The 22,625-nt window shown below is 39.5% G+C and overlaps 1 protein-coding gene across 1 annotated transcript in view; it reads left to right on the top strand.

Moving 5' to 3' along the window:
* LOC140229477 (multiple epidermal growth factor-like domains protein 8) overlaps positions 1 to 22,625 on the top strand; it is a 97,500-nt gene that overhangs the window by 30,378 nt on the left and 44,497 nt on the right. The window contains exons 5-10 of the mRNA XM_072309730.1: positions 5,020 to 5,114; positions 11,750 to 11,966; positions 15,817 to 16,003; positions 18,347 to 18,477; positions 20,581 to 20,736; positions 21,570 to 21,774. Coding sequence (XP_072165831.1) covers positions 5,020 to 5,114; positions 11,750 to 11,966; positions 15,817 to 16,003; positions 18,347 to 18,477; positions 20,581 to 20,736; positions 21,570 to 21,774 — 991 coding nt within the window. The remainder of the gene's footprint in view (positions 1 to 5,019; positions 5,115 to 11,749; positions 11,967 to 15,816; positions 16,004 to 18,346; positions 18,478 to 20,580; positions 20,737 to 21,569; positions 21,775 to 22,625) is intronic.

Below are 22,625 nucleotides of genomic sequence, written 5' to 3' on the forward strand. Positions count from 1 at the left end.
ACTGAAAGCCAATACTGTAATAATGGAAATTATTACTTCCAGCCCATGTATGTACATTGTACAACAGTGTACCAATTGTTCATGCATCTTAAAGGGATTGTACAGTTTTGGTTGAGACCTAATTTCAGGTTTCTAACACTTTTTGGTGAGATAATGAGAAACCTCTTATGAAATGTGAAAGAGCATGTAATTCTATGAGGAATTCAACGTTTATTTGGTGAAAATTGGTTTTGAAATGGCTGAGATATAAAAAAAAGAGCAATTCTAATAAAGTGTGGGACCCACACTTTATTACGATCGCTTTGTTCTACTTTGTTTTTGGATGTTTCAGTCATTCCAAACCCGATTTTCAACATATAAACTTTGAATTCCTCTTAAAATGGTATGTTCTGAACTATATCATAAGTGTTTTCTTGATATCTCGCAAAAAGTTAAAAGCCCAATTCTCATCTCCACCAATACTGTACTATCCCTTTAACTATATGTGCTGAGTATATTTTGTGAGTGCTTGGAGCGTGTTGTACATGTAATAGTCTATGATGTGGAAACACACAAAAACTTGCTTTACATATGATCGCAGATGGAGAAATACATGTAAAGTACACAAGTATTAAGAAAGAAACAGCACATTATGGGTTGTTTTACAATCGGGGTACATACTTCTGTCTCACAGGTGTGAAAGAAAGTCTTGTTCGTATTTCCTGATCTTTTTTTGCCTGTGCATTGTAGTATAGTTGAATTTTTTAAATCTGAAAAATTGGGGCTTTAAAGGGAACGCAAACCCAAAGAGCAATGTGGATTAAGTGAAAGCAACAACAATGATGGAACACATCATTGAAAGTTTGAGGAAAATCGGACAATCGATGCAAAAGTTATGAATTTTTAAAGTTTTGGTGTTGGAACCATTGGAAGAGGAGACTACTAGAGGTTATGACATATGAGTGGACAACAATACAAAGAAAATATAATGAAAATTCAACAAAAATTCACTTTTCTAGCATTATGAAAGAGCACTTGACTAACCGCTTTCAGAAAGCAGAGGGAATAATTGCTACCCTTAACATATATACATGTCAGTATCAAGTTGATGGAATTTGTAATTTTCATGAAAAATGAATTTTTGTGGAATTTTCTTTATTTTTTCTTTATATTGCTGTCCACTCATACGTCATAACCTCTAGTAGTCTCTTCATCCAGCGGTTCCAACATCAAAACTTTAAAAATTCATAACTTTTGCATTGATTGTCCGATTTTCTTCAAACTTTCACTGATGTGTTCTACTAATGTTACTGCTTTCACTCAATCCACACTGCTCTTTGGGTTTGCGTTCTTTTAGCTGGAGAGAAACATCATGATACATGAATCCGTTTAAGACAGACTGATTTTGCTATAACACACATTTCCCATAGACACCTGCCCGAGTATTCTCGGGACTTGTCCTTGACAGGTGTATGATTACAAATTAATGTTTGGAGCATGGAAAAACTTTAATCATTTTATGATACGGTGTGATACCTGATTCACTAGTACCTTCAAACTAATACCGAAGAGTGAAAAACATTGCAGCGTTTAAAGTTGTTGGTGCCCTGCTCCCAGCGCATGTATCGTATTCACTGTAATTCATTCATCAGTTTGAAGACATGTAATTACATTAGTGTGCTGCCAGTCTATGATCTTGAAACACACAAAAGCTTGCTGTGCATCTGATCACAGACAAAAGGAAGGAGATGAAGCTTTTTTAAAAACATACTGAGATTTCAATCCACAAGCATTAGTGGGACATGCAGCTATCAAAGCATCGACATATTTTCAACATTTTGTATTATTTACCCTAGAGTGTATGTCATGGCCAACAGGCAGGTGATATTTATTGATGACCTTAGGAGCATCATCCAGTGAAAATTGATAATTCAAGGTTTGCCCGTACCCTAAACCTATTGATTGCACTGCCCTGTTGCCAGGGCAGAACTCGGTGGAGTGATGATTGCTAAGGTCACATGATCCCTTTCCATTCTTCACTCTCTCCTCCCTCTCTTTTTCTGCGCTCGTTCTGTCTCTCTCTTGCTCTCTCTGGCATTCTGCCTCCCTCCTCCCCCATCTCTCTCCGTGTGGAGTTTCACACCAGTTTATCAGGGAGCTCAAGATTTTCGCAAACGGGGACGTTCAGAGGAAAAATATGTTCTGTGCATGCGCAGAAACGTGCATCATTTCAGTCTATTTATAGCTTGTGTCGTCCAAGTTGTTTTCACTGCGCCTTCTGGGCCATTTTTACGTCCGCTCAATGCATGATGTAGCGAGCTACTTGATGCACCCATCATATGGGGGCGTCATTGAAAGCTACATTTCAACACAACGCAGGGAAAGAGGAGAACTTCCAACACAATCGTCGTCTCAAAAGTCCATGCCGCAAATCTAAAGCTTCCTATTATCTCTGCCAAGGAAGGCGGTTGTGTTTTCATGGCGTTTGTTTTTTCCGTCTGTTTGCAAAATAACTCAAAAAGTTGCAAACAGAAATGACTGAAACTTGCAGGAAAAAGTTGATAAAGACTCAAGGAACAGATGATTGAATTTTGGTAGTCATCGGGTTATTTGGAAATGGATTTTTGAAGGATTTTTGATCTCTAGGCAAATAGGGTCAGTAAACTTGGGAGTTCAAGCTGCGCGTATTTGCCGTGTAGCATGCCGGAATCTGTGTGATGTATGGGTTGTACATGTCAATATCGGGAAATTGCGAGATTTTCAGCATGTGTGCATGGAAGCCAGTGGAAATGGTTTGCAAAAGAACGAAACAGATGTGTGAGTGGATTGAACTCCAAATCTTTTTTTTTTCTTTGGGGGGGGGGGGGGGGGGGAGGGCACAGAGCGAAGCTTACGGTGACCTTTCAACCACTTTCGCAGAGGTACCGCGCTCTTCAAATGCACTGCAGTCCAAGCGTGCGCTTCTTACCACTAAAGGAGTGATTGATTGGAACTCGGAGAGACACCACACCTCTCCTCCTTGCTCTGAAATTCAAAACAGCAGAATCCACAATTTCACAAAGCCTTCCTCGGTCGTACTTGTGAACGAACAATAATTTAAATGGTCATAATTGCAATCTTGATGGTATGAACCAGCTTTACAATTATGTTTCTTGGCCCATCTGAAAATGGCTTAAGTTACAGAGTGTCATACACTGAAATGAGTCTCCTTGCTCCCTCTCCCACTCTCTCTTTCCCCTCTCTCCGTGTGCAATTTCACACTTGACATAAGAACTTTTTGGCCCGAATTCATAAAAGTGGTACAATCTCTTAGTCCATGGTTTAAACCATGGACAAAGACTGTAGATTTGTATGTGGCGCCAAGTGTCACAAAAGGACCATTTCCTTAACAAAATGATCATATTGTCGAGGAAATGTTAACATTTTGTTGATGAAATAGTCATTTCGTCGACGAAATGACTAATTTTGTAACGAAATAGGCCATGCGACACTTGGCGCCCCATACACACCTACGGTCTTTTTTTATTGTTTGAACCAAGGATGAAGATTATACCACCTTTGTGATTTCAGCCCTTTAAGTTCAGTTTCTTAAACTGAGTTGTGTCTCCCTACTTTCTGCAATTAAACTGTAAGCACCTTTCTACAAAACATGGGACCCTTACATAATAGCATGCCTGTCAACTACACGTACAAGATTTGATCGTGATACAAAGTGTATATACATTTGTATGGAAGATGATATAAATATGAAACATGAAATTTTGTTTAATATAATGCATCATGGTGGAAAGTGATACAAAGTGTGAATAAACATTTATACTAGAGGAACTTTTTTTTTTTTTCAAGTGGGAAGGGGGTTTGTGGACGTGATTCAGGTTTCCTTGTCGGTTTACTACAAATACAACTGTTTCACAAAGATAAGAATGAAACCTGTTTCTACACACAACTCCTCCAAAGACTCTCCTTTTTTTCTCCTCTCTACTCCCACTTCTCTTTCTCTCTCTCTCTCCCTCTCTTCCTCTCTCTCCTGCTCACCCTGAATACTATTAACCTACTTATAATACCTTTGTCCAAGGTTGGTACTTGACGATGGTAGGAAGTGAGTGAGTACGAGGGGAGAGAACAAGGTTTCCTCCTCCTTCCGCTTCAGTGGTGAATTTTTGTTCCAGTGCGTCACATGACCGCCGAGCTAACCCCTGTTTAAAGGAGAATTTCCAGTTGGTGCTCACCCCTGACCTTTTCTTCTTTTTAACGACTTGAAATTTCATGGATGTTTCTTTTCCTATGTTCAGCCTTGTAAGGAACTATTTTCATTCACCTGATCCCTCCTTATGTTCCTTAGGCAGGAATTCACTTAGCATGAATTCATCAGTTGTTGCGAGGTAGGGCAAGCCTCTGGCAAGCTTTGTGGTTGTATAAGGGCAATCTTTTTGTGAGCAAAGCATGCATAGAAATTAGAATTTGAATACCGATTACAGAAGCGGTCTTATTTGGCCAGGTTAGCCTGCAGTGCTGGTCAGATAGCTGTCATTATTCTAGAAACCTGGCAATGAACCATTTGATACACCTGTTTCGCAATAACGCTCTTACAGTAAGTGCTTAAATGTTTGGCTAATGGCCATTGAGAGAGAAAGTGGTCAGAAGTACTTTTTCCTCCCTCAGTATCATCAATCATGATTATGTATATCTTTACATGTCAAGATTTCATCTTCTCTATTAGTAGTCTATATTATGAGCTGGTGCAAAAAATGCTTACAGTTTAACTCATTATGGACCATGTTTGCATACTCGACTCCATGGACGGCGTGCCAATTGTTATTGAAATAAAATAGCACTGCTGTCGTTCAAGATTTTACAGTTTGCGATGGCGAGCATTCAGAAATTATTTCACTTTCAGTGTGCAAGATTCAGAGTGGATAGATAATGAACATTACGCATTACAATTTTATGATGTGTGCATATACAGTGTAGCAAGAGATGGTGGTAGGTTCGCAACTCACCAATTACAATATGTTGAACTCTTCTCTCTTGTCTATGCAGGATTTGACCTCAACACTCCCCTGGAGGACCTGCTACAGTACAGCTTTGAGACAGACGAATGGGCCCAAGTCACGCCAAATGGGGGTGACAGACCGGTTAGTATCTTCATAATACTCCCCAGGCACACATTCTACCAAGCCACAAATATTCAACTCTTGCTCCTCGTCTCCCATCCCCTGAATTCCCAACCCCACTTTTTCATCTTTTAATAATCCATCCACAACCCCATTTCCTATGCCCCATTCTTCGACCAGCTTTCCCCCATTCCAATCCCCAGTGCTCTTCTGCAACCATTCATCTCCTATTTGTTATTACTTTGAGTCCTGCATTCACCTCTTTTCCATCTGCCCATCCCCTCATTCTCCTTTTGCATCCTCCGTTTTCTGTCCAATCATTTTCCATTCCTTTCTTCCCCCTTCCCATCCTTCCTATTGATATATTTTCTATCTATCCACCATTCTCCCATTCTCCAATCAATCATCCTCACCCCATCCTCTATCTTCAGATCATCCCTATTTTCCCCTTCTCCATCAGCCCATGCTTCATTCCTGGTTCCACCATCCTGCATTCCATGTCTGCCATTCTTCTTCTTTCATCCCACTATCTTCCACCCCCCCCCCATACGTCTACCCCCGTCTTTACCCTACCATCCTCCATTCTTCCTTATTTCATCATCTTCCCCTGTTCCTCTTTCCACTACTCTTCCAGTCTCCATCTTCAATTCTCCATCTTCAATTCTCCACCCATCATCTTTCATTACTCATAATATCACCCTCCATTTCCCATCTCTCATCCCCTACCCCCATCCTTCACCCCCCCTCCTACCATGCTCACATCCCTCTCTTCCTCCATTTCAATTTCCACTGCTTCATCTTCTATCAATCCATCCCCCCTGTTCTCTATCCTTGCCCGTCCATCTTTCTTGCTCCTTCCTTTATCCGTTCTTCCCCAATCTTCACTGCTCTATCCTGTATCCAGTCATCCCCATTCCCATTCCTGCTGCTCTAATCTCTATTCCATCCATGCCCCCTATTCATTGTACCCTCTACTGTCAAACCTGTCTGTAGCAACCACTGTCGTAGTGGCCACCTGCCCTATGCAACCACTTAACACAATTCTCCCCAAGAGAAAGGCCATGTTAAAGACCCTGTCTATAGTGGACACCTGTTAACAACTGCCTCTTATCTTTTTCTTTTCTTTTTTTTTTTTTTTGGTCTTCCTTGGGGTGGCTGCTATAGACAGGCTTGACTGTATATTCCTCCTTTCTGTCTGCCCAACCTCTTATTTCTCATGCCACCATCCTCCCTTCTCTGTCCGATCATCCTCCATTCCTCATCCCCCATCCCGACTTCCCCATCCCTCCATCCTTCCTTTATCCTTCATCTCTTGATCCCTTCATCTCGCTGTTTGTAGTTGACAATGTTACCTGTAGTAACTGTTTTGTATTATTGTATCTTCATGTAGCATGATGTTTGTTATTTACTGCAGGGCGCCTTGAAAGGATAGGCCAACCCTTCAGTATAAAATTTAAATAAAACAAAATGAATAGATATGGTATTCATGTATCCATTCTCCATCCATCCTCCCATAATTCATTCCCCATTCCACCATCCTCTCTACCCTGTTTCCCCACCCCTTCTCCCAATCTTCCCATGTCAATCTCCATAACCCCAATAGTAACAACAGTGTTATGGAGAGAAATTGTGTAAAATAAATGTGTACTCTGGTAAAATGTTGATCAAGCAAATTCCTTTGGCTTTGCCATGTTTATAAGTTTATTTAATGAAATGATATAGGCAGGCAGAATCAACAAACAACTTGCTGTTAATATGATTGCTATACAGAGTATACCATATATGAACATTCATATTTTTTTGCATACCATGTGGGAGTAACATGATTATCATCTTCCAATTTTGGAAAATGTCACATCTGAAATTTCAGAGCATCGTTTTGAACTAGAACTGGATAACATATCACCATTCCGTGGGCGTCTGAACGTATTGCGACCATAGAACGGTAAACTGGGCGGGGCTTAATGTGACTGTGCAGGAAAGGTGGCCAGAGGAAGGGCAGATGGGGGCTCGCGGCAATGTCATGACCATAACAAAACATGCACAGTTGGAAACTGCACATGATCTGTACTCGCGTTTTCCAGAACAGCTGAGATTATGCGTTTGAACAGTCTGTCATCTATATGATGATTATTCATACATTGTTTCTATATTGAGTTTCGGTATAAAGTGGTTTGTATCTGAACAGGGGTTGTATCTCACAGTTGATTCACCAAGCCCACATCAAAGGGATCAGATTGCTCAGACTGATTGCTGTCTCTTTTTTAGTGGTATCAAGTTTACTTGGACATTGAAAAGTACAGGCTAACTTCCCATAGTTCCTGAAATCCAGTCACCATGTTCACCGTGGTGATTTGTAACAGCGTTCATGAAGAGATAATCAGTTAGATAAGGCATAGGCTTTGGCTTGTATCTCTATCTGTTCGATACACAAACCCAAAGGCATTTAATCTTTTGAGTACTTGTTTCTAGATCACACTGCCTCCTACTCAAAGACCCTCCACAGAAAGGAGAAGAAGAGGAAGAAAAAAAGAAAAGAAAAATAGAATTAACATATTAAAGCCTGTCTGCTTTCATAACTATCCCTATATTTCTTCATAAAACCCCTCAAACCAACCAAAGAGTGAGTATGACTTAATTATACTGTAAACGCTGATATTTTCGCAGTACATTAACTTTCCGCCTATTTTGCGCTACTTTTGGCAAATGCTAAAACCCACAAAAATATCTTCACAATTTTGTCTGCATATTTTTACCGGGTTTAAGATTGCACTGTGCAAATTAAGAAAACCCCACAAATATGATTTTTTTTTTTTAGCCATTCAGCGCGAAAGATTACATGCAATTGCGCAAAAATGTTGATGTTTTAATGCAGTACGGCAAATAGACTTTGCATCCAATCGTGGGGATGTGGGTAGTCTTCTTTAGATCAGACAGACATTCATAACAGGGAGATGGGGAAAACCCACTTTATGTTTCTTTTAAACCCATCTCACCCCATCCTGCTTAAACAACCCAACCATCAACCCTAGGCCTACTGGCCCAGTATCAAAATACTCCTGCAGTAGAGCTGCATATTAAAGATCAACTGTAAAAGTGGATATTTTCGCGCGACTAATTTTTCGCGCTTGGCCGGGTCAGAAGAGTTTCGCGTGTTTTTAATTCCGCGGAATCTAGACATCACGCACAGGAACATATGGCAAACAAAAATATTCGCGGGATTTTATTTTCGCGCTAGTTTCTGGTTGCGAGAAATGCGCAAAAATTTCAACACCGCGAAAATTTCCACTTTTACAGTACTGTATCATCCATTTTTTCCCCTCAGCGTTTTCATTTTTACTGGTATTAGGGCATCGTGTATAAGTGGATCATGGAAAAAAACTTGTCAACAAGACATTCGATACCAGTGCCAGCACTTAAATCTGCCTTCACTGGTTTTTGCGGTTTCAGGCGCAAGGAAACAATAACAGGCCTGTTGAAAAGATATGTATATATACTAAATGGTAATAAAAACAAGTGCCTGGCTTAGGGAGAGAGGGAAAGACGTGAAGAGAGAGAGGAAGAAAAAGAAAGAGAGAGAGGAAGGGTGGGTGGAAAAGGAGCGGCCAGATGAAAGAAGAGAAAATAATTCCTTCTGCTTGTCCAGGCTTCAACGATAACCTTGTTGTTGGTCAAGGTCGAAGTTTGAACCAGCAGAGGCACGAGGAATCCACACCATGTACCGTGTGGCAGCTAGATTCTACATTTCCTGCTGCTGAACTTCCCTGGACTTTAATTTTATCAGAGACGCCAACCCCCAAACACATCATAAATGGGAGATTCTCCTTGCCTCAGCCCCACCCCCCCCCCATCCCCAGCAAACCGAAGACTATGATTGCACAAACATGCATACACTATGTGCGTGTAGCGCTTAAATCAGGAACTCAAAACGCAATGTCCCTTGAGGCAGGGGTCCAGCTCTTGGGTTATAGAATGCGCTCTGATACTATTTTATCCTTGTTTTGGAACATAGATGACAAAACTAAAGTTGGGCAGGAGAAGCAAGAGAATATACATCTTTTAAGTGGGAGACACACAGCTAGAGTGGGAGAAATCCAATCTCAAGTGGGAGAGACGGAGATTTTGCAAAAATCACTTCAAAGTAGAGGAGTTATATAGTCTTTATTATTATTATTATTATTATTATTATTATTATTATTTTTATTATTATTATTATTAATATTATCATTATTATTATTATTATTATTATTACTATCATTATTATTATTATTATTATTATTATTTGTAAGGGGAGAGGGGAAGGTGAATGCAGTCAGAGGATGTGATTTTTGTTTAGTAAGACTGGAAAAGAGGCTACGACATGTAGCAGGAGATTTTGCAAAAATGTCCTAAAAAAGCAGGAGAGTTGGATTTGTTTTATTCTCTTTTTTTTTGCGAGGGGGGGGGGGTGCAGTTGAATGATGTGATTTGTATGTGTGTGTATGTGTGTGTGTGTGTGTGTGTGTGTGTGTGTGTGTGTTACTGGAAAGAAGGCTGTAGACACCGGACAGGACTAAATATTTGGACAGGTGTAAATATTCACAATTGAATGACACATGCCTTGAAAATAAAGAACAACAACAAACAACAAGACTGATAGGCAGTCACTGTAATAAAAGTGCTCCATAAAAGAGTCATCGAACCTGGTACCAGGCTGTACCACAGGCAGAGAATGATGTCGTGCCAGTGGGAACAAAAGTGAAAGTTACTTTCACGTCACGATGTCACAATCAACTCAAATGACCCCCGCTCATCAGAGTGCCTTTCCTTCCTGCGTGCATGCATGCGTGTGCCTTCGCAAAGCGTGCCGCTCGAGTTTCGATTGCGGTGCTTCTTCTAATTTCTTTAATGGGGCATCTGCCCTCACCTGTCAATCCCCGTAGATATACAGGTACCTGGGAAAAACAACAACGACAACATCAGCAAAGGGGGGATGTCTTCATTGATCTGCAGAATCGAAAGACAGAAGAAAGTGAAATTAGCACTCTGAATAGGAAACGATCATATGATATATCCTGCAGAAGTGGGACATTGTTGTGCTTTGTGTTGTGTGGAATAGAAACAGCATGATAAAAGATGAACTCTTGTTATGTTTTTCTTTCACCTTGATGACCCTGGGAAGAGAGAGTGGGGGAAGTTGCGGTCACATGGTTGTGATTTCTGCTTAGGTTTTCTTGAACATACAAAATCCAGGGGTATTCATTTCATGTTTGTGTATTTTGTATGCATGCTGGGCATCATAAAAGTTTATACGCAGTTTATCAATTGGTAAAGTTCTATCTATGACCAGATGCAAAAGACTATATAAACCACAACACCAAAAGTACAATGTATAGTGGTAGTATAGTGGTAGTGTGATCATAAAAGTTGGTTTCAAGCAAAAGAAAGGGAGAAAAATATCTTCAGAAGTCAAAGGGAGTCAGAGTAGAATTAATGAGCTTGCTGTCTGCGCACCATGAAAAATGAGAAATTTGACAGTATGGCTTGTTATCTGGCTTGTCTTTCACCAGTGTTTGAACTAGTACAAGACATGGCTGTTGAAGCAGTTAACTTTCTGTATGCCACATTAAAGGCATAATTTACCATTTTGCAGATGAAACAAAAACCAAGCATTAGTGCTTTAAAATTGTTCTAAAATGTGAGGTAGGAATAGAAACAACCACTGTAAAAATTTGAATCCGTATTTAATCAATGTTAAGTATTGTTAAATACACAAAATGTGAACAATAGTTACGATAAGAATGCTTCTAGATGAAACTATCTACAGTTATGGTTTATTGAGAAAAATGCTGATATCTCCTTATATTTTAGGCTTTATTGTGAAAATAGTAAGATGTTTTGTGATACAACAGACCTACACATATGCATCAAAAGTGGTATCCTTAACATTTTTAAAATCACTGCTCCCAAAAGTAAACTAGACCTTTAATTACCTGTCCGTAGGTTTGTGTGTGAAATCAGTGCACATTTGACTTATTGGCACAGAAAGGGCTAACTAGCTTCAGGCCATGTGGACTGCCATGCATCCAGCAATTACTATAAACCTAGGGCTCATCATTGGCCCAAATTCATGAAGGTGGTGCAATTGAAACCATGGTTTAAACCATGGACAATTTACATGGAGCGCCAATTGTCCTGTGGCATATTTTATTACGAAATCAGTCTTTTCGTCAATGAAATGATCATTTTGTAATGAAATGACGACACTTTGTCCGCGAAATGACTGATTTTATAATGAAATATGCCATGCGACACTTGGCGCTCCATACAAATTGTCTACAGTTTAAACCATGGTTTCAATTATACCACCTTCATGAATTTGGGCCATTGTGATGAAAATTGAACAAAAGCTTGCTACAAATGCATGATAGCATGGTTCCAGCGGCTGTCATCATTGATAACATAATGATTTGATATCAAACTTCTCACCAGTAAAAATCAACCCACAGGTCTTGGCTATCGAGATGGCAGAATTTTCTTCACAATTTTTTTTTTACTTGTTCTATAATAAATGTTCAAATCATTGGCTGAGAATGGCTCTTGTTGCAACTTAATGCCCTTATCATGTGCAGTCAACGAAATGTACTGTACATCCATAAATTTTTTCTTGCCACCAGAGTGGTCGATACGGCCACACCATGGAGCTTTATGACAACCAGCTTGTGGTCTTCGGAGGGCGCTTGGCCAACGGTTCACGGTCCAACGAGCTCTGGTCCTTCGACCTCTCCACCCTGACCTGGGAACTCCTTCCTCCTGGAACCGAGTCCATCCCGCCGGGCATTTCACAACACTCCTCCTGCATAGTGGAATACTCCTATCTTGTCATTCTTGGAGGTGAGTTGGACAAACAAGAGCGATTTCTTGTACTGTATAGGCCACTGCTAATTTCTTATACTGAATAAGGCCACTGTAATAATAATAATAATAATACATACAATTTCTATAGCACCGTTCTCCATTTTGATTAAATGCTCAAGGCGCTTTACAATAGGTACATCAAAGCAAACATTGAAAATACAAGTACATCACAGTAATAGAAGAAGATGAAGAAGCAGAAAAAAAAGACATGAAAGTCGGTCTTCAAAAGACACTGGTCTTCAAAATGCACTGCTAAACAGATAGGATTTTAAATTACTCCTGAAAGATGTTATAGAGCTTGAGTCTTTCAGCTCACGAGGAAGTGAATTCCACAGTGTTGGTCCAGCGTGAGCAAAAGCACGTTCCCCCCAAGATTTCCTAGAAAACGGAATATGTAAGAGACCTGAAGTTGAGGATCGAAGAGTTCGTGAAGGTTGGTATTGACGAAACAAACAAACATTGTAATCAGGAGCTGTTCCCTCAATAACATGATAAACCAAAAGAAGTATCTTAAACCGAATACGCTGTAGGGATTTCTTACACTGTACAGGACACAGTAGTGATTTCCTATAGTTCACATTAGTGATTTCTTATACTTTATAGGCCATAATTATGATTTTCTATACTGTATAGAGTATCAAAGTGTAAGGTCTTAGCCATTCATTGCCATGGAAACTGTTTCTAAACAACCTCATCTGGCCTGGTCTGTGAACACCATTGTCGCTATTAAACCATGCTTCTACCTGGTTTCAACCCAAGCTACAGTATCAAACAAAACACTGGCATCACTTAGGTGCCCTATAAGTCACAGTATCGGTAGTGATTTCTTATACTGTATAGTCCATAGTTTCTTTACTTTAAACCTGTAGTATATCGCAAACTGAGACTTCTGAAAGCAGTGAATTACATAGGACTTTTGAGAATGGTTGGATTCATGATTGAGTGCTCCAACTGGACATAATGAGAAATATGTTTTATTCCCTTTTCGAGAATCATAAATTCGCAACTTCCTACATGTACCATGGAGATGATTTACACTGTACATTGCTTTTGTGAAGTGGAATACAACATTTACCATGTTGTTAGTTTGCAAATATCAAATAATCAATAAAACCACTTCAGAGTATGATGGCACATGCAGTATGCGATTTTACTGTACTATTATTTGTTGATTGAGAGTCCACAATGCTCTCTAGGTAGAATTAGTGGAGGTGTAATGTTCAGTAAGAAGCTGTTCAACAAAAATGAAAAGCTTGATCAATATGGATCAATCAGGCTGGAATGGAAATTAGTGAGCATACACATCCTATTCAATTGGTGTACAGGGTGCTAAAAGCCAAAATGCAGGCTTCATAGGGCAAGTTAAACTCAATGTGGACAAATAAACTGAGGGGTGCTTTGCCTTTTATATGGGACACTTTCTCAAATGGTCTTTTCAATACAAATGGGAGAAAGTTTTTAAAATTTTGCTTTTAAATTTTACCCTGCTCTGTGCAGTATAATTACAGTTGATATGTTCAGTCTGAAAGTAAAAGTGAGCATACAGGTTGTAGATATAACAATGGATGGTACCCAGTAGTTGGTTATGTGATTGTCATTGACTCTGCATCAATTTCTTGGTGCATGCCCCCATTAAAACTGCAACACAAGATACGTACTTTAACAGTCAAATAATTTCACTCTTCATGACGGCATGTATTCAGTATAAACATGCTTTGATAGAGGCAAGCTGAATTTTCCGTCGCGAGCACAGCTGCAGTTAGCACGCTCTCTGTTCGCTATGCCGAGACGTCTGACATTTAAAACGCATAAATTAACATGAAGTGTAGCTTGGTAGACTGCAGCACTGGATTTTGAGGCAAGATATTTTGTAGGGTTCTGTACTTAACCTGATTGCATGTCAACTTTTAGTGCCTTTGATGGAGTGTGGAGCAGAATATTAGTGCCTCAAATTCCTACAGAGCAGGGCAGTGCAATAAAGTAACAGTCCATAAGGATGAGATGATGTATCAAAGGGGACTTCAATATTCATTGCAAAACACTGTGGTCTGTACATTGTAATATGCTTAATACAGTTCAAGAATACCCAAATCCTCCATACTCACATTATTTAAAACTGTATTGACTTGTGTAAAGCCTGTGCATGCTTGCACATACACTGAATGTACATACATGTAGTATATTGTACATGCTGTACATGCATACATTCTTTACAATATGTGTGGATGTGTACTTGTCTGTTTTAGTTATTTGTATTGCTTGCTATCATGCATATTATATTGTGTGTCTGTGTACATGCAATGTACGTTTGTGCTTGCTGAAATTTTTAAGCACTGTATTAAGCAGTATGTTAAAGGGTGTGTACAGTTCTGGTTGGGGTGAGGATTTAGCTTTTGACGTTTTGCGAGATTTTCAGAAACCACTCTTTGAGATGACAAAGAGCATGCAATTCGAAGGGGTATCAAAAGTTTATTTGATGAAAATTGGTTTTGAAATGGCTGAGATATCCAAAAACAAGATGAAACAAAGAGATCCTAATAAAAGGCGTGGCCTGTCGCCTTTTATTATTATCACCTTTTTGGATATCTCAGCCATTTGAAAACTAATTTTCATCAAATAAACGTTGAATTCTTCTTTAAATTACATGCTATTTCATCAAATAAACGTTGAATCCTTCTTTAAATTACATGCTATTTCATATTTCATAATAGGTTTCTCATTATCTCACTTAGGAATGTTCAAAACATGAATCCCCACCTCAACCAGTACTGTACAGTCCCTTTAATCCTTTGTGGTTAACTAGTCAGTATGTAAGGCAAGGCTGCTAAACTACAATTATAGTATCATACATTTTTACCATAATCATATGAGTATATTTCATCAAAGAAAAGGCAAAATGATTTTGGAATGATAAACTGTTTTAAAAGACGATTCATCTTTTATAAATACCATTTTCCACTTAACTCAAAGTAAGAAAAAATATTAGTATATTTTTGTATCATTAGAATATTCTATACAACACCTATTTAGAATGTAGCTATCCGATTGGTCGATTGCCCATCACGTGACATTTAGTGAAAGGTTCTATTACACGCTCTGGCTGTCTCAACGTGCAATTTTGGTTCAATCAAAATGTTCTATTGCACGCGCTCTGATGTCACAATAAGCAAACACGTGCCGCGCGCTCAACAACTACAAGCGCGCTTACAAGCGCGTACTTTTGTCACTATTTTTTGTAAACAACTTCGTTTTGCATACGTACATACACCTTAACATGTACATACATGGTGACTGCGACTGTGAGGCTACTCATTCGTCTTTCACGGAAAATAGTTTCCATTTCTGTGCTAAATTCAAGAATCTGTGAGTATCAAATTCGTTGACGTTCGACGTGTTGTACAAAACAAATAGTGTATGGTCTTTACTCGTGCAATGGAACGAGATTTTGCACTCGGTGAAAGATGAGGCGCACTATTCAACTTGGCTTCGCCTCGTAGAATAGAGCGCCTCTATCTTTCACCACGTGCGAAATCTCGTACCATTGCACTCGTGACCATTCACTATTTGTATATTTGTTCGTTTTTTTCTGTGTGTGTGTGTTCTATCTTTCAATGTGCATCATTTATTTTTTTTTTTTTTGCACAGGTGTTAGCTACACTGGTAATGTGTGTTCTGCTACATCATGTCTTGACAGTCTTATTCAAAGTCTAATGTACATAATCTTCATGGGCACAGTGTACAAATATTTAAGTGTGAAAATTTCCTCTCACTTTGTGGAAAGTCCTGTTACATGATCTTTCTTATCTTCCATTTCGTGTAATCGCAGGCGAGAGCGAAGATGACTTCTTCCTTGGGACCATCTACAAGTACGACCTGCAGGTTCCCAGCGGCTGGGAAGAGATCATTCCTGTCGGGGGTGTGGTCAGCCAGTTCAAGCTGAGGGACCACAGCAGTGTCTATCACTACGATACCAAGTCCATCGTCGTCTTTGGGGGCATCCACGCCAACGCAGAGTAAGGTTCCCCATGATTGACCAGGTTGACCCGTTTCACCCATTTGAGTCCTCACGTAAAATCAGGCCGTGCAACTTTTTTGTTGGTTTTGTGATGCCCGGTTACATACTATATGCGTCGTTATACAAATGATGCACAGGATAGAGTGCGTTAGTGGAGATGTAGCGCACTCGAGGGTATTTACAATTGTGAAGCATGCACTACATTGTAAATACCCGAGAGTGAGCTGCATCTCCTCTAATGCCACGAAATAATCCTGTGCATCATTTGTTTTATAAAATGGGTCGAAAACTAACAGCATTTTTCACGTACCTTTGTGGATCAAGATGTCTGAAGATGTTCTTCCCAAACATTTACGCACTTCGCACTCGGAAATCCCGCACACATATAAGTACTGTACGTATAAGAGTATACGTACGCCGCACATGTTATGCACACAAGAAAGGCCGGCCGGCAGCCCGAACTAGAAGTTGTTTACAGGATTGACAGCGCGTATAGTAGCGCGCGACGCACTTGTAACAACTGATTGAATGCGCACTGCTAGTGCAAACATTGTGACGTCGGTCGTGCATGTTTAAGCACACGTGACTCATTTCAGCGCTTCCAATTGGCTACATTCTTGAACCCATTTTATAAAGTGGACATAACACTCGACGATAACTTTCCACTTCAGTCGAGACTCTTCGGCTGCATGTAGAGATCAGTGATAAAGCTGTACACAATTCATTACACGGATTCTCAAATATTTCGAGTTTGGCCGGCCTTTCCAATCCATGGTATCCCCACATTGACCTACGCACTGGGAGATGTAAAATTTAGAAAAGTTACTTAAAGGTAGGGAATCCCATTTGCATGCCTTAAATGAAGAGTTGTATAAATACAGTGGTATGTTGAAGAGAGTATCATTTTAGAAACTCCTATAAAGTATTGAAAGTGGAAGGTAACATTTAGTACATTTTTATTGACTGTTAGATTTTGAATTGAATTTTTTCGGGGCTCACCGTAAATTCCAGTACATTACTAGGCTACCTTTGCAGACCCATGCACTGCATGTGTGTCCATCATGTATATTTTGTGAGGAAAGTTCATCAAAACTTACAAACATTTCTATATACATTCTTGCCACACACTCTATATGTTATTACATCAGCTCTTATACTTTTAGATTTGTGTTTATAGATAAAAAAAACACAGAAGACTGCAACGAAAAGGCTTAAGTGTGGCTGACACACAGAACTACTGAGTAGTTGAGTTTTGTGCATTATTCAAATTGTAGATAACTGTTGACTTCCAAATTTCTCAGCAGTGGCCTAAACAAGTCCCCTGAGGTTCATATTTAATGTTTTGCTGCATTTTGGGAGGTCTGTAAAAGGTATCCCCTACCTTTAAAGTTGGGCATTGCAATTGCCCAATAAGTCACGAGATGAAATGTTTGATGGAGTTTGTCTGAAGATCTGCTTTTGCACTTGATAATTCATTCTTTTACCACTTCTTAGTTCAGTCTGTTCATCACCGTAATTAAAGTCATTTTTGTCTAGATACACCCTTCTTGCAACAAAACCTGACAAGTGGGGCATTAGTCTCTTTATGACCGATGGCTGCAGTAAGAGATGTACACCCTTTTGCCATCAAATTTACCCCCCAAAATGTGATCAGAACTCAAGGTAGCTTGTATTATCAGATAAACGAAAAATCTAGCACTTCTGTGAGTTGGCTAAATCAATATTTTTTAACCCCATAGACACTCAAAGGGAAATATGAATGAAACCAATATTTTACACAGTAAACCATTTTGTCATATTTACGGCTGTACTCTCTGGAAAGGGCAGTCAGTTTCACACTCGTATCGCATACCCACAACAAGGATTCAAGGATTGGAATTAGTCAGCAAGATTAGATAGCAGAACGGCTTGATTCAAGACTGATATGAACTAGGAAAACAAACACATGTACAGATGTACTCTCAAGCACCCACACTGCACTCATACACATGTGTTAAAAAACTACTTGTTCATTATTCCAACAAACATTGATTGTATTCTTTTGTCCTTAGCCCCACAAGCATGACGAAATAAGATGTTTATTGTACCCCCTCTTCTCTCCACAACACATGAAATAATTAAACGGTAACCTCAGCTTTCTCAGGTAAAAAGTTTAATGCTACAGGCAACAGATGTTAGCAATGGTTTGAAAGTGATAGTCCATGTTAACAATAATTTTTCTGTTGCAACTGATGGACAGATTGCCTTACATCGATATAAATTTGTCAATCAGTTTCAATAAAAACATCTCGATGGAAGAATTTCATGAATTTGAATAATTTTTTCTTTCTTTCCAATACAGTCAGCGGCACAACTCCCTGTATGCCTTCCAGTTTGAGGAGCGCTACTGGACTGTGCTATCCCAGAGTAAAACAATCAGAGAGAGGTCCTTCCATTCTGCAAACATCATTGGAAACTACATGGTCGTCTATGGTAAGTCACTGGTACCTCTCTTCCATTCAGGTGTGCCAACATGGATCTGTGGGTGTGGGACTATTGAGATCAAGCATAACTCTGAAAGCTAACACCTTTAACAGACTTGACGTTGCGTTTGTGCAGGAAAGGTTTAGATAAGGGTTTGCAACCTTGACATCAAAACTTTGGCTGCTTTATCTTGATGGTACAATTAAAGGAGTGGTATAGTTTTGGTTGAAATGGGGATTCAGGTTATAACTTTTTGTGAGATAAGTAAAAACCATTTATATGAAATATTAAAGAGCATACAATTCTAATATAAATTCAAAGTTAAATTGATGAAAGCGTGTTTTGAAATGACTGAGATATATTGAGTGGTCCTAATGAAAGGTAGGACCCACCTTTTATTAGTAAATCTTTGTTTTACTTTGTACATTTCTTTTTTTTCTTTGGATATCTCAACTATTACAAAATCAATTTGCATCAGTTAAACATTCAGTTCCTCTGAGAATTGTATGCTCTTAAATGTTTCATATAATTAGCTCACCTGAGCCAAAGGCTCAAGTGAGCTATTGCGATCGCCCTTCGTCCGGCGTCCGTCGTGCGTCGTGCGTCGTCCGTCGTGCGTAAACTTTTTACATTTTTATCTTCTTCTTGAAAACCCCAAGACCGATTTTCATCAAACTTGGCAGGTAGCATCCCTAGGGGGTTAGGATCTCAATTTGTTAAAAAAGGGCACCATGCCCCACCCAGGGGCCCCAGGGGGGCCAAACCCCCCAAAATGAAGGAATCTTTAAAAATCTTCTCTAGAATCAGAAGTTATAGAGCTAAGATAATACTATGAGTGAGTACATTAATGACTGTAGTTTCAAGTTTGTTCATAGCAAATCCAGGGGTGCCCCTCTTGGGGGCAGGGGGGGGGGGGTGATTGGGAAGGTCCAAATGGGGGCCTAAATTGTACATTTTCATCTTCTTCCTGAAAACCTCATGATGGATTTTCGTCAAACTTGGCAGGTAGCATCCCTAGGGGGTCAGGATCTCAATTTATCAAGATGGGCACCATGCCCCACCCAGAGGGCCCCAGGGGGCCCCCCAATCCCCCCAAATTAAGGAATCTTTAAAAATTTCGGCCCTTATTGTACATTTTCATCTTCTACTTGAGAAGCCTGGTCAAATTTTAGTAGAGCTGTGAATAATTTAGATTAGTGACTGCGTGAAAGGTGAACTTGCGATACTCAGGTGAGCGCTAGACCCGCGGGTCTCTTGTTTTTTTTTCTAATTATCTTGCAAAAAAAAATATCAATATATCACCTAAATCTCCATCTCAACCATTTAGCTATACCCTCCTTTAATATCTATCACACACAAAGGACTGGTTTCCTTGAATCTTGTCGCTTAGTCTTCCATAAAAGCTGGTAGTCCAAAAAAAATGTATTCGAGACTGTATCCACAGAGAGGAATCATTCATTCATAATGCTAAATATTGAAATAGTTTCATTCATTAACATGCAAATAAAAAGTTCTATGACTGGAATTTTACTGAAAATGTGCTTAATTGAGCTTATATGGGGGGAAGGGGTTGGAAAATATGACAACTTTCTTGAGATAAGGCTACTATTACCCAAATAATAGAGGTCTTTCATAGATCAAGACTGTGTCAAGGATTTTTAAGTTACACATGATCCTAGCTGGAGGGAATGAGCCTTATCATTGGTAAACCTTCATCAAGGTCTCTCCGTGTTATTTGAGGAAGATATCTTGAGTTCATTGATTAGTCTTATTTCTTGTTTTTATTCTTTAACATGAAAAATCATTTTCAGTATGTGACTTGAAACATTGTGCATCTTTTTATTTTTTTCTTCTTCTTTTTGTGTGTGTGATAGAAGCCATGTGTGTGTATCTAATGCTAAGAAAGAAAGCCAAACAAAGCCAAACAAACAAATAAGTATAAAATGTCACAGTGAAAAAAAGAAAAATTGTCTTGCAAGTGCATGACCTTCACAAAGATATGTGATTGCACTTTGTTTGAAGATAAAAAATGTCAGAACAGTGATGTAAACCGTTTACTTTTTCTTCAGTTTATTATATTTCTTTGTTTGCTTTTGGTGTCTGAAACTTTAGGAGGCAACGTCCACGACCACATCCTATCTTATCAGGACCTGGACCACACCGCCGACTACGGGATCAACGAGAAGTGCTTTGAGGAGGGCGTTGAGCTCTACCACCTGGGCTGTCACAAGTGGATCTCCTTTGACGAACTGGCCCAGGACTTCATAGGTAGGACCAGTGTCAAACTTCCTCTTTTCGGTATTTAGGAGTTTCGTGCAATTGTCAGCCTCTTCACACACTGAGGGGAAACAGTAGACTTATTTTCTTCATGGTTTGTTTGATTTTGCACGGTTTTTGACGAATTGATCATGTAACTATTGGGATTATAGTAATAGTAGTAGAAGTAGTCAGAGTGGTAGCCATCTTTGTCACCATCATGGTAGTTGTTGTTGTTATGATTGTGGTAGTAGTAGTAGTTATTTTACTGATAGTAGTGGAAGTACAGTCAAACCTGCCATATCGACCACCTGTCTATAGCAGCCACCTGCCGTATACCACTAAACTCATTTCCCCCAATAGAAAAGTCATGTTAAAGATCCTGTCTATAGCGGCCACTATTTTTTTGTCTCCCTTGGGTGGCCACTATAAACAGGTGTGACTGTAGTAGTAGAAGTACATGTAGTAGTCGTCGTCATCGTTGCTGTCGCCGTTTCTGTCGTAATCATTGCCGTCATCGTCGAGGTGGTAGCAGCAGTAGAGACCACCTTGTCAGACCTATCGACACATTTTCTTACTTGTAATTTCTGATATAGAGTTGCAATTGATCTCGAGTAAAATCTCACAGCTTTAGTGTGTTTGTTTGTAAAAGTCAGAATTATAATCAATTAACCATTAAAGACTTGATTGACTGAGCTGTGCTCATTTTTGCCAAATGACGTTTGTCCCTAGGTATAGTTTTGCTGTTGCCTTTACTTTTGTAGCATTTCATTTTGTTAGATTGTGGCCGTCCATCTCAAATTAAAGAGTGTTTTGTCCATTTGTTCCTTTTTTTTTTCTTAAAGACCCTGTAGATCGCAACTCATACAGCATCACAAGGGGACGATTCCATCATGCAGCGGTGGTGCGCGACGAAACCACCCTGATCATCGTCGGAGGTTACAACGGCGTCACGCTTGGAGACGTCTTGGCCATCAAGATGCCCGGCTCGGTGGCCACCAACCCTGCGACAAGAAACGAAAGTCGGAATCTCTGTGCCATGCATAAGAGGTAGACACTTAATTGTGGAGACCTTGGGAGGGAGAGAAATTCAATGGAGATGAAATAATTGATTAATCGAGTATCAACGTGTGATGTCGTAGCCATTTATTGCCATGGAAACCGGTTGTAAAAACCTCACTTGGCCCTATGTTTGTGTATGACTTATGTGAGTTTGATGTACATACATGCAAGGCGGACTATAGTATCATTATCATAATTGTAATTATTGTTTCGTACCACACTTGTACATTTACCTGTGAAACATTCTTAATTCACGTGAAACCCGCATGGCTTTAAGCAGTTCAGCCTCTGATCAGATGTAGTCATAAAGACAATATTGATAATCGGCCAACTAATCTACCCTCAGTGACCACAACACAAACACCCCACATCCTCTGTCCTTTCATTGCAACAGCCTTGAGGACCAAATGACCTCATGAATGCAAACTGACCGCTGAACTCTTTGACTCACCAACTGACCATTGGTCATGTTGACTTGCGAATTGACCTCCAAATGGGTGACTCATGAGATGACCTTTTGACTGTAACAAAAAAAAATTCTAGATAACAGAACAATGAAGAAAAAAAAATCAAAACAAAGAAATACATAATCATTTAAAAGCAAAAAGAAAAAAAATACATATATACAGAAGATTCCTGCCCTGATGTGGTAATCAAAATGCTTGAATGCGGAATTTTGAGAAAAATTGGCATACTTGTATTTGCTAAATACGTAGAGTTACGTTTAGAAGTTCAAGACTTTGGAATAAGCTGTCATTGAGATTACATGACAAGCCACACGTACAATGTACAAACATGCCAAATGCGATTGTACATGTATTTTCTTCATAAATGAATGC

The sequence above is a fragment of the Diadema setosum genome, chromosome 6 (genome assembly GCF_964275005.1).
Source record: "Diadema setosum chromosome 6, eeDiaSeto1, whole genome shotgun sequence".
Lineage (NCBI taxonomy): Eukaryota > Metazoa > Echinodermata > Echinoidea > Diadematoida > Diadematidae > Diadema > Diadema setosum.